The 13,204-nt window shown below is 34.1% G+C and overlaps 1 protein-coding gene across 11 annotated transcripts in view; it reads left to right on the top strand.

Moving 5' to 3' along the window:
• The window catches only part of Alms1 (ALMS1 centrosome and basal body associated protein), a 180,538-nt gene that overhangs the window by 91,101 nt on the left and 76,233 nt on the right, over positions 1-13,204 (top strand). For all 11 annotated transcript variants that reach the window (XR_007348008.1, XR_007348009.1, XM_048804102.1 and 8 more), the window contains one exon: positions 12,507-12,745. Coding sequence is in view for 9 of the 11 variants with exons in the window: in XM_048804102.1 (XP_048660059.1) it covers positions 12,507-12,745 (239 nt within the window). In the remaining 2 variants the exon portion in view is untranslated. The remainder of the gene's footprint in view (positions 1-12,506; positions 12,746-13,204) is intronic.

The following is a 13,204-nucleotide window of genomic DNA, read 5'->3' as shown; positions in this document are numbered from 1 at the left end:
CCCGGGGGGGGGGGGTGATGAACGACTTGTGCAGATTGATACAGCAGGAGTAGGAGCCGTTTATTGTAGGACTGGAGCGATATTTATACATTCCACACAGCTTATCTAATTAGCATAAACTAGATACATCAGTCAACCAATAAGGAATCTCCACACTTAATGGCTCGCTTTTGTTACTTCTCAAACCACTCCCTCTGGCATTTTGCCAGGTACCATCCAGACTTGTTTACAGACTCTAACATTTTCCAGGTGCCATCCTGACTTGTTTACAGACTCTAACACTATCTGATGTGCAAGTGGTAAAAATTTGCTCCTAAGTTGTAGGCCCTCTATTCACCTCACTGATTGTTTCTTTTGCTGAGAAGATTTTTAGTTTCAATCCATCCCATTTATTAATTCTTGATTTTAATTTTTGGACTTTAGGACTCTTATTAAGGAAGTAGGGGACTAATCCAATATGATAGAGATTTGGGCCTACTTTTTTCTTCTATTAGATGCAGGGTCTCTGGTTTAATTCCTATAGGTCTTTGATCCACTTTGAGTTGAGTTTTGTGCATGGTGAGCGATAGGGGTTTAATTTCATTTTGTTGCACATGGATTTCCAGTTTTCTCCAATGTATGTTTTTGGCACCTTTGTCTAATATAAGATAACTGTAATTATGTAGGTTAGTCTCTGTGTCCTCTATTCTGTACCATTGGTCTACCAGTCTGTTTTGGTACCAACACCATGCCATTTTTGTTACTATTGCTTTGTAGTATAGTTTAAAGTCTGGTATTGTGATGCCACCTGCTTTACTCTTCTTGCTAAGAATTGCTTTGGCTATTCTGGATCTCTTATTTTTCCAGATGAATTTCATGGCTGCCTTTTCTACTTCTATGAGGAATGCCATTGGAATTTTGATTGGAACTACATTAAATCTATATAATGCTTTTGGTAGTATGATCATTTTGACAATATTAATTCTATCTATCCAAGAACAACAGAGACCTTCCCATCTTCTAAGGTCTTCTTTAATTTCTTTCGTTGGTGTTCTGTAGTTTTCATTGTAGAGGTCTTTCACCTCTTTTGTTAGGTCGATTCCCAGTATTTTAATTTTTTTAAGGCTATTGTAAATGGGATAGTTTTCCTAGTTTCTCTTTCAGAGGAGTTGTCACTAATGTACAGAAATGCCTTTGATTTATGGGTGTTGATTTTCTATCCTGATACTTTGCTGAATTCATTTATTAGTTCTAGAAGTTTTGTGGTGGATTTTTTTGGGGGGTTTTCTATGTATAGAATCATATCATCAGGAAATAGTGATAATTTGAGTTCTTCTTTTCCTATCCATATCCTTTAATTTCTTTTGTTTCTAATTGCTCTGACTAGAGTTTCAAGAAATATGTTAAATAGAAATGGTGAAAGAGGGCATCCCTGTCTTATTCCAGTTTTCAGAGGGAATGCTTTCAATTTTTCTCCACTTAGAATGATATTGGCCTGGGGCTTAGTATAGATAGCTTTTATAATGTTGAGATATGTTCCTGTTTATCCCTAGTTTTTCTAGTATTTTGAACATGAAGGGGTGCTGTATTTTGTCAAATGCTTTTTCTGCATCAATTGAGATGATCATATGGTTCTTATCTTTAAGTCTGTTGATGCAATGAATTACATTTATTGAAATCCATATATTGAACCACCCTTATATCTCTGGGATGAACCCCACTTGATTGTGATCTTTTTGATAAGTTTTTGTATTCAATTTGCCAGAATTTTTTGCATCTATGATCATTTGAGATATTGGTCTGAAGTTTTCTTTCTTTGAGTTGTCTTTGCCTGGTTTTGGAATCAGGGTGGTATTGGCCTCATAGAATGAGTTTGGAAGTGCCCCCTCTTTTTCTATTTCCTGAAATAAATTGAAGAGTATTGATATTAGTTCTTCTTTAAAGGTCTTGTAGAACTCGGCTATGTATCCATCTGGTCCTGGGCTTTTCTTGGTTGGTAAGCTTCTGATGGCGTCTTCTATTTCATTGCTTGAAATTGATCTGTTTAAATTGTGTATATCATCCTGATTCAATTTGGGCAAATCATATGGCTCTAGAAATTTGTAAATGCCTTTAATATTTTATATCTTATTGGAGTGCAACTTTTCAAAATAATTTCTAATTATCTTCTATATTTCTTTAGTGACTGTTGTGATATTTCCTTTTTCATCATGTATGATAGTAATTTGAGTTTTCTCTCCTTCTCTTTGTTAGCATGGCTAAGGGTTTATTAATTTTATTTACTTTTTCAAAGAACCAACTTTTTATTTTGTCAAATTTTTTTTGAATTTTTTTTTGTTTCAATTTCTTTGATTTCACTCTGATTTAATTATTTCCTGTCTTCTACTGCTCTTGATGTTGATTTTTCCTTCTTTTTCTAGGGCTTTGAGATGTAACCTCAAGTCATTTATTTGTTGACTTTTTCTTCTTTTAAGGAATGAACTCCATGCAATGAACTTTCCTCTTAATACTGCTTTCATAGTGTCCCAGAGATTTGGACACATTGTATCTGTGTTCTCATTTCACCTCTAAGAATTTTTTAACCTCCCGATGTCTTTTGCAACCCATTGTTCATTCAGTAGCATATTATTTAGTCTCCTGGTGTTGGAGTAGCTTTTATTTTTTATTTTATCATTGATTTCTAATTTCATTACATTATGATCTGATAGAGTGTAGGGTAGTATCTCTACTTTTTTATATTTGCTATGAGTTGCTTTGTGGCATAGTATATGATCTGTTTTAGAGAAGGATCCATGTGCTGCTGAGAAGTGTATTCATTCATTGAAGGATGAAATATTTCTATATATGTCAGTTAAGTCTAAGTTATTTATTTATTTTTAAATATTTATTTTTTAGGTGTAGATGTTCACAACACAATACCTTTATTTTTGTATGGTGCTGAGAATCGAACCCGGGCCCTGCCCCTGCTAGGCGAGCGCTCTACCGCTGAGCTACAATCCCAGCCCCCAAGTCTAAGTTATTGATTGTATTATTGACTTCTGTAGTTTCTTTAGATTTTGTTTAGTTTCTTTAGATTTTGTTTGGAAGATCTATCCAGTGGTGAAAGAGGTGTGTTTAATTCACCCAGAATTATTGTGTTTTGGTGTATTTGACTCTTGAAGTTGAGAAGAATTTGTTTGATGAATGTAGATGGCTCCATTGTTTGGGGCATATAAATTTATTATTGTTATGTCTTGTTGATGAATGATTCCTTTAAGAAGTATGAAATATCCTTCTTTATTCCTTTCGCTTAACTTTGGCTTGAAGTCTACTTTGTTTGATATGAGGATGGAAACCCCTGCTTGCTTACACAGTTCATGTGAGTGGTATGATTTTTCCCAACCTTTTGCCTTTATGGTGTGGATGTCTTTTCCTATGAGATGAGTCTCTTGGAGGTAGCATATTGTTGGGTCTTTTTTAAAAATCCAATCTGCCAGTCTATGTCTTTTGATTGGTTAGTGTAGGCCATTAACATTCAAGGTTATTATTGAGACATGATTTGTATTCCAACCAATTTTGTTTATTTTTGATACTTAACTTGATTTGGTTTCTCCTTTGATTAGCTTTTTCTTTAGTGTAATAACCCCCTTTGCTGATTTTCATTGTTGTTTTTCAAACAATTTCTCTTCATGGAATATTTTGCCGAGAATGTTCTGTAGTGCAGGCTTTCAGGTTGTAAATTCTTTTTACTTTTGTTTATCATGGAAGATTTTTATTTCATCATCAAATCTAAAGATTAGTTTTGCTGGATATAAGATTCTTGGTTGGCATCCATTTTCTTTTGGAGCTTGATATATGTTCCAGGATCTTCTAGCTTTCAGGGTCTGAGTTGAAAAGTCTGCACATAATCTAATTGGTTTCCCCCTATATGTAATCTGATTCCTTTCTCTCATGGCTTTTAATATTCTCTCCTTATTCTATGTGTTAGGCATTTTCATTATAATGTGCTTTGGTGTAGATCTGTTGTTATTTTGTACATTTGGCATCCTGTAAGCCTCTTGGATTTGGTTTTCCAAGTTCATTCTTCATTTTTGGAAAATTTTCTGAAATTATTTCATTGAATAGATTTGGTTTGGACCTCTATCTATGCCTTCCTTTATCCCAATAACTCTTAAATTTGGTCTTTTTATGCTATCCCATATTTCTTGAATGTTCTGTTCATGGTTCCTTAGCATTTTCACTGTGTGGTCTACATTCTTTTCAAGATTATATATTTTGTCTTCGTTGTCTGAGGTAAATGGTCTGATATGTTGGTGATACTTTCAATTGAACTTTTAATTTGGTTTATTGTTTTTTTCATTTCAAGAATGTTTGGTTTTTTTCAGAACCTCTATTTCCTTATTGAAGTAATCTTTTGCTTCCTGTGTTTGTTTATGTAGCTCCTTTTCAAAATGATCTTTTGCTGCCTATATTTGCTCTTATAGCATCCTTTAATTCACAGAACTTTTAAATTATGTACATCTTGAACTCCTTCTCTGTCATTTCTTCTGTGCTGGCCATGGGTTTTAATAATGTGGTATCTTGATTTGTTTGGGGCACTTTCTTCCCTTGTCTTTTCATATTGCTTATGTATCTTCCCTTCTAGTACTGTGGATCCAAGGTGTTACCGTTTTTACCCTATAGGTTTATAGTGCCCCTGTAGGGTTCCAGTACTTCTCCTTTGAGGTGAAGGACAATGTTAACAGATCCCAATATAAACAATATACATCCTGAAAACAAAGGTTTGCTATTAAGACTTTTACAGTTTGGTAACAATGTACAGAAATGGTGAATTCAATTATTATCTACAATACACTCAGTAGGTTTGTAAAAGGGTTTACAGTTTCTGATGAGGACAAAGAACCTGGGGTGAGGAGTAGGATGCTATGCTGAGGAGTTGGGAGATGAGGATATAGAGTTATTATATCTTAGGAAGTGTGAAAGAGAAATCCAAAGAAGATGATTAATAGCAGGAGAAGAAAGAGGAAGTAATTTTGGGTAGAAAAGTAAGTGGGAAGACAGTAATTTACATAAAACACATTATATATTAAGAAAAATAAAAAATGTTAAAATAGTAGAAATTGGTGGAAGAAAAGGAAAAAAGTAAAAACAAAAAAGAATCTTGAATGAAGAAACAGGCATTGTTTTGGTTGGAGATCAGTATCTTTCCTGCTTCCCTTCTCATCTAATAGGTGGGGTCGTCAGTTATTAGTTGGTATCTCTGCGCTCAGGATGGTGAAGGTAACAGGTTGTCACTGTGCCTGGCTAGTGGCTACTGAGGAGTGGGGGAAGTTAGAAATTGGGTACCTGGTCAGTTGGAGTTCCAACTGGGAGTTGCCCCCCCCAAAGATGGCGATGAAGGTGACCCAAGATGGAGGCACCTGCTTTCAGTGATGAGATGTTGAGTGGGGTTGGGGGAGCTAGGCGATGGCTTTGAATGATGATTTTAGAGATGAGCTCTGTAGTGTGCAGTGTGTGGCTGTCGGCTGACTTCAGAGCCTGTGTGAAGTTTTCAGGTGCAGGCAGGCTACTCTGCGTAGGGGACTATCTCCACTGCTGCAGAGTCCCAAGATGGCAGTGACTGGGGGAGCCCCTTGTTGGTAGATGGAGTTCCTCTTGGGAGTGGCAGCCAGAACTGCTAGCTATTCTGCATGGGAGCGGCCTCTGTGATTTTTGCTTGGGTAGGTTGCTGAAAGTTCTGTGCGGATGCTGATGCTAGTCCTGCGTGGGCAAGTAGTTGGGAGACCTACTCTGACGCTGAGGCCTGGAGTCCTGGACATGCACGTGACCTGAGAAGCAGTATTCTCACTACTTGTGTCCCAGAGTGACACTGAATGCTGCCTCCCTCTGGCCCACCATCTTGGATCTGCCTGGGGGGGGTCTTTGTGTCTGTGCTAATACTCTCTTCCAGATTCTAGGCTGTATTGAATTCAGGTGAGCAAAAGATGCAAAAATGATGGTGAATTCATCTTCATTTTGATACTTCTAAGCTTTATAATCTTCCCCAATCTATCTACTCCTGTTATTTTTCCATCCTTCCAATAACTGCTTCACATAGTCTGTCTAGGTTTGTAGCTGCTGTGCATTCAGAGGGAAAGATGTCACGAGCTATGCTTACCTGGAACTGGAACTAGAGTTATATAAACTTTTTGTTGTTCCCTTCAGCAACATATGCAAGTTCCATTTACTCTACATACTCTCCCAACACTTATTATTTCTAGATATTTTTAATGTAGTTATTCTGAGTGTCAAAAAGTTTGTTATTTAAGAAGTATCTGTTTACTTTTGTCAGATTGTTTCATTATTATAAGAAATTTGTATATAGCACAGGTACAAATCCTCTGTGTACTATGAATATTTACTTATAATATGTGGTTTGATTTTAATTTTCTTAATGGTATCCTTTGAAGAACAGAAAATTTTAATTTTGTTAAAATCTGGTTTGATTATTTTTTTGTATGGTTAGTGCTGTTTTCATGTCCTAAGGAAATGTTGAGTGTTATGAAAATTTTCTTCTGTTTTCATCTAGAATTGCTATAGTTTAAGCTATAGTCTATGATCAGTTTCAAATTAAGTTTTAAATATAGTATAAGTTTCACAGTTGAATATCATTTTCTTCTATATATATATTCTAGCACCATTTTTGAAAAATGATTATTTTCTTACCAAATTAAGTTGATTTTCTTGTCAAAATCAGTTGGTATTATATGTGAGTTTATTTTGGGAGTTTCTATTCTGTTCCTTTGTTCTATTTACCTTTATGCCACTCCTATCGTATCTTTGTTGTAATTTTTTCAAAGTCTTGAAATCAATTTGTATTCTCCAATTTTGTTTTTATTTTCAAAATTGTTTTTCTATTTTAAGACTTTTGTGTTTCTATATAAATTTTAGAGTAGACTTTTTAGTTTCTCAACAAAAGTCTAATGGTATTTTGTTTGAAATTGCATTGAAAATATAGATCATTGTGGGAATTACTGACATTTTAATAATATTGGGTCTTCCCATGCATGGACATTATTATTATTATTATTATTATTCTCATTTAAGTCTTCTTTAGTGTCTCTCAGTGATGTGTAATTTTCAGTGTATAGGTCTTGTACATCTTTTTTAAAAAATTTATTTCTATTTGTTGAGACTCTTGAATATGACATTTTAAAATTTGCATTTTCTAGTTCTTTGTTGCGTGAATGTAGCAATACTGCCAATTTGCAAGCTCCAACAAGTTAATTTTAATTTATTGCTCTTTGGATTAGCATTTCCATGTCCACTATGTGATATTTTCAGACAGTGAGCATTAGGAAATTTAGTCAAGGCAATAATTACAATGGTTGATACATACCTATATATCCTATATTTCATGTTCTGTAGCTTCCCTAAGAAGTCTTTCTCTGTAAGACTTCAGAGGTACCATGTTAATATTTGGTTGCCCTCAGTTAATAAATCTATTCTTTGTCGACAATCATGTTGCCAGATTTACCTTGTCCTTTCCAATTTTCTTGCCTTTTGTTTTCTTTTTCTCATCTAATGCACTGGGTAGGATATTGAATACAATTTCAAATAAAGGCAGTAAGAGCAGACGTCTTGCCTTGTTCTCACTTGACTACTGCGCTACATCTCCGGCCCTTTTTACTTTACTTTTTGAGACAGGTTCTCATTAAGGTATTTAGAGCTTCAACCTCCCAAATTTCTAGGATTCCAGGTGTGTGCCACCACTCATAGCTTGTACTTAGACTTTTGGTATCTGTAACAATGTCTAATTTATAAATTGGGCACAACAAAAAATTATCAATAACTAATAATGAAATGGAACAATTTTTACAGTATACTATAATGAAAATTATGTGAATGTGGCCTCTCTAAATATGTTATGTAATATTTTCAGACTCCAGTTGACTGCAGGTAATAAACTGTAGAATGAGAAACTGAAGATAAGGAGGGAAATCTGTAATTTGTTTTTCATTGTGTCTGTTTTCTACTAAAACTATTAAATCAGTTGATTTCAGACACCTTGATTCTTTTTTGTTCCATTTTTTTGTTAAGATTCTCCATATTTTCACCTGTTTCCCCCCATATTTTTTGTTCTTAATATTTTAGTAATCATTTTAAAGTTGTTCTGTGCTAACTACAGTATTAGAATCTTTCCTAAATCAGTTTTTCTTACTGTTTTTTTTTTTTTTTCCCTCTAGTTTTGGTGACTTTTTCCTGCTTCATAAATTTTATTTTTTTAATGTGCTAGACATTGTAAAAAAGAGAGTCATAGAATCTAAGGGTATTACTTTTCCACCAGAGAGTATATAACCTTTTCTCTGTTAATCAGTTAGGGTATCTTAATCAGTTCAATCACTTCAAGGATTGTTCGAGTTGTGTTGGAGTTTTAGTTCACTTATTCTATCCCATGATTTTTCCAGATTGGTGGATTTTCTGGATTTTTCCTTTGTGCCCAACATATCTTTAATTCTTTTAAATATTGTGAAACTCTCAGTTAAGTCTCTCAGTTGTTTAAATTTAGCTCTTTAGATTCTTTACTCTTCATAGCTTTAGAATATGGTAAATGTTATAAGGGAAGACCTGCCAGGTTTTTGTTGCAGTTAAATTTTACTCAATGGAACTTTGTCTCATAAGCACTCTTACTATTGCAAGTGTTTTTCTGACCCTAGTCCCTTTCTTGGTATTGGCACTTTTGACAGAGGATGATGTTTTTCAAAGTTCTCCTCAGTGTTAGTTAAATCTGGTAGATGTATTTTGTTTGTTTTGTGTTTTTATTAGTTGTTTTAAGTTACATGTAACCTTAGTTTTTATTTTGGCATAATTATAAAAGCATGGAAATATAATTTGCTTTAATTCAGTCTCTGATACTACCCCTTTTCCTCTCTCCTTCCTTCTTTTCTTCCCCGTTTCTTTCCTTCTATTCTGATCTGCTATTTATTTAAGGTTTGTTTTTTTTTTTTTTTTTTAAAGTAGTGCCTTGTGGTTATACATAAAGTTGGGAAACACTGTGATATGTTCATATAGATACTTAGGTTAGACCAGATTCATTCCACTATTCTTCCCTTATCCTGTCCTCCCTCCCTCCCACTTAATCCCCTTCTTCTACTTCACTGATCTTTCTTTAATTTTGATGGAATTCCTCTTTCTTGTCTTTCCTTTTCTTCCTCCTTATTTTGGACTAGCTTCTGCATATGGTAGATGTATTTTTAAGGGGAGGCCAGACATATATTTGCCAATGGCCTTTTGATCTAGTGGGACTAGAATTCTTCTAGTGCCTAGACTATTCTTGTTGTTTTGGATTAATCTCTCAGCCTTCTGTTCCACCAAAGCACTAAAAAATGTGTTATTGAGAAATCAGCTGAGCATTCCTCTAGATTCCACTTCATTATACCAACTCAGATATTAATCAAAACTCTAGCGATTTTTCTTTCTGAGTGGAGTATGTCTGTGTATTACCAAATCCCTACCTAAAAGTATCAAAAATATGTCTCTCTAGCATGTTGATTAGCAATATGATAATATTTCTCGGTTGCTTCTATAGCTCTATGGCTTTTTTTAAACTCTGATTTTTGTAATGTATTCAGTTTTGTTTGTTTGTTGCAGTAGGAGTGATGGCCTGTGGCTGCCTATTATACCCTGTTATGTACTACTTGAAGTGGAAGTGTCCTTTTCAGATAACCTTTAATTTCTCTCTGTATTAATATAATTATTATATCTTTTATTAGACTTATTAAGTATTTGATATTTTTATGATACTGCATATGACTTTTTTTAGATTTTAATTTACTTTTCTGATAAGAAAAATTTAGTGACTTTTTAAAAATTTGATGTTTTATCTTTCCAAAATTTACTTATACTCTAAGCTGAATATAGATTATTTTGGATTTTCTGTGCACACATTGTATGAAATATGAAAAGAAATTATTTTTCCTTCTTTATTCATATACATCTATTTCTTTTTTCCTGCCTCCTGCAAATATTATTTATCTCCTTAACTAAAATACATGGTGAGAATTGGTATCCTTGTTTGCTCTGAACTTCACAGGGAACATTCTTAGTATTTTGCTATTAAATATGATGGTGCATAACTATTAAGTTTTATTAAATTCTGTTTCTTCCTATGTTGGTATGGTCATAATGTGTTTTCTCCTTTATTGATGTGGTGAATCGCATTGATTGCTTTTTTTTTTTTTTTTAATGTTAACTCTCCTTGTATTCCTCTGGTAAAACTATCTTGTATGAATTCGCTTACACACATCTGGGTGGATGTGTATACAGTGATAGAACAAGCAAGCACATAATACGCACACACAACATTTTGTTTGGGATTTTTACATTCTGTGTGCAAAAGAGATTGGTCAAGTTTTTTTCTTTTTTAATGATTATCCTTTTCAGTTAGTGTATATTAGGCACAGAGTAGAGATTAAAATTTTTTTGTTTTTATGAATTTTCTCTCTCTCTTTTTTTAAACAGGGGATTGAACCTAGGGGAGCTTAAACACTAAGCCACATCCCCAGCCCTTTTTATTTTTATTTTGAGACAGGGTCTCACTAAGTTGCTGAAGCTATCCTCGAACTTGAAATCCTTCTACTTCAGCCTCCCAAGTCTCTGGAATTATAGGTGTGCGCCACCATGCCCAGCTTGCTCTGTTCTTAATATTGTTCTAATACTGTACAATATTATCCCCTCTTTTTGTACAGATTTTTTTTATTTTTTTGAATAATTTTAGATTTATAGAAAAGACACAAAATAGAGCCCTCTATAGCCTTTTCCTTGTTTTTCCTGTTAATATCTTACATTGTCATAGTATATTTGACAAAGGTAAGACACCAACATTTATATGTTGTTTTAACTAACTTGCAGGCTTTAATTACATTTCACCTGTTTGTCCATTAATTTTCTTTTTCTGTTCCAAAACCTCGTCTGGTAATATCACATTCCATACCGTTGTTGCTGTGGTCTGAATGCCTGTGCCCTCTCTAAATTAGTATACTGAGCCCAGTCCCCTAAAGTAATGATTTAACAGGGGAACCTCTGAAAAGTAATTAGGCTGTGATGGTGTTTCTTCAGTTTGAGTTAGCATTCTTACAAAAGAAACCCCAGAAAGCTGTCTGTTCTTTTCTTCTATGTTAGGACATGATGAGAAGGTGCCATGTATGAACCAAACAGAGTGTAGTCAGTAAGCACAAAATCTGTCATTGCCCTGGTCTTGGGCATTTCAGACTCCAGAACCATGAGCAATACATTTCTGAAACCACATAGCATATGGGATTTTGTCACAGCAGTCCAGATGGAGATAGACAGTTGTTAATCTTAGCCACTTGTGGTATATGGTATTCTTCCTTGTTTTTCATGAACTTGGAAGTTTTGAGGAGTACTGGTGAGAAATAGCAGCTCCTGTTGGGTTTGGCTAATGTTTTTCTCTTGATTAAATTGTTTTTTTTGTGTGTTTTTTTAGGTTTAGGGAAAGAATACTACAAAGATGAAATATGCTTCTCTTACATCATATGGAGAATATGATATCCACATATCATTACTGATGATGTTAACTTTGCTAACTTGTGTAAGGCAATGTTTTGCTAGGTTTCTCCACTGTGAAGCTACTCTTAACATTCTCTTCTTTTGAAATCTAGTCACTAAGTTCTGTCTGTACCCAAGGGGGAAGATAGAGTAAGCTTTTACCTCCTTTGGTGGGAAGTATCTAACATGTTATTTGAAATTCTTAAGCAAAATTTGTCTGTTCTTCCTAGTTATTTATTCAATTGTTTATGTACTCTATTGTTTTAATATGAATTCTTTATAATCTTAATATATTTAGCTAACATTGAAAACTTCTGATTCCCCTCTTCTCCCCCCTTTGCCCATTGACACATAAACCACTTGACGGTAGGATCTGTTTCTTCTTCATCTTTGTATTTAGGATCTGTTTCTTCTTCATCTTTGTATTCCTAGGCTTTTAGCATGATGCCCTAATCTTACAATTAAAAACAAATAAATGAATTATATTCACTTCAAATGAAAAGTACCATTTCCTTTGTTAAATTACATAATGACATTATAAATTAAAATTAAGATTAGGTTTTAAAATAAAATTAAAGCCAGGCACGGTGGCACATGCCTGTAATACCAGCAGCTCAAGAGGCTGAGACAGGAGGATCATGAGTTCAAAGCCAGCCTCAGCAAATTAGTGAGGCCCTAAGCAACTTAGTGAGATCCTGTCTCTAAATAAAATATAAAAAAGGTCTGGGGATATGGCTCAGTGGTTAAGCACCCCTATACTATATTCAATCCCTAGTACATATATATGTACACACACACACACACACACACATACATATATATATATATTTTTTAATTAAACGTGATCACATTTTAACATGTATCTGATAAAGTGAATGGTATAACTACCTTAGTAGCATTTGAGATTGTTTGAGATTGTTGTGTTCACAAAATTTTCCTTGTAACTACTTAAATGTTCCTGACTAAGGATATGACCTGCTATAATCCTCTTTTTTGTTCAGTTCACCAGAACAGAGTAAGACCTCGTTATTTGCCTCTGAAAAGTTATCATCTGATGCGGTCACTCAGATAACAACAGAAAGCCCAGAAAAGACCATGTTTTCATCTGAGATTTTTATTAATGCTGAAGATCATGGAAGTAAAATTCTAGAGCCACATACTAAAAATCCACTGAAAGGTCCTGTCAAGTTTGCTTCATCATCTTCAGTGCAACAAATTACTACTTCTCGTGGCACAGATGGTAAGAGAATATGATTGCATTGTAGGTCATTTTATCAACTTTTACATGTGATTACCTTAGAAATTTATGATATTTGTCTTCCTGGTTCTTAAACTTAATTTAAGAATTAGGAGCCACATGATTATTATATCCATCTTTTATTTATATAGCTTTGAAAAGAATATGATTTACTATTTTTTTTTAAATCTTTCTTCCTTTTTTTTTTTTTTTCAAAGAACTGACACCAAAGACCATTGTTTATTATGGTACTAGTTGAAGGTAATTACAGACATTATATTCAAGTGAGCAAACAGTTTTTGGCTTAAAGATCTCACCCTTCCAATATAAAGGCAACCAGTTTGAACACATAAATTGACTAAAAGGTATAGAAGCTCCTGTTGGGCAGGGTAATGACACCAAATGGGTGGGCCTGGCCTAGAAAAAATTGCCAGATAATCTCTTGACTATTGAAAACAGTCT

This window comes from Marmota marmota, unplaced genomic scaffold, assembly GCF_001458135.2.
Source record: "Marmota marmota marmota unplaced genomic scaffold, marMar, whole genome shotgun sequence".
Taxonomy (NCBI): Eukaryota; Metazoa; Chordata; class Mammalia; order Rodentia; family Sciuridae; genus Marmota; species Marmota marmota.
This window is presented reverse-complemented; position numbering and strand designations above follow the sequence as displayed.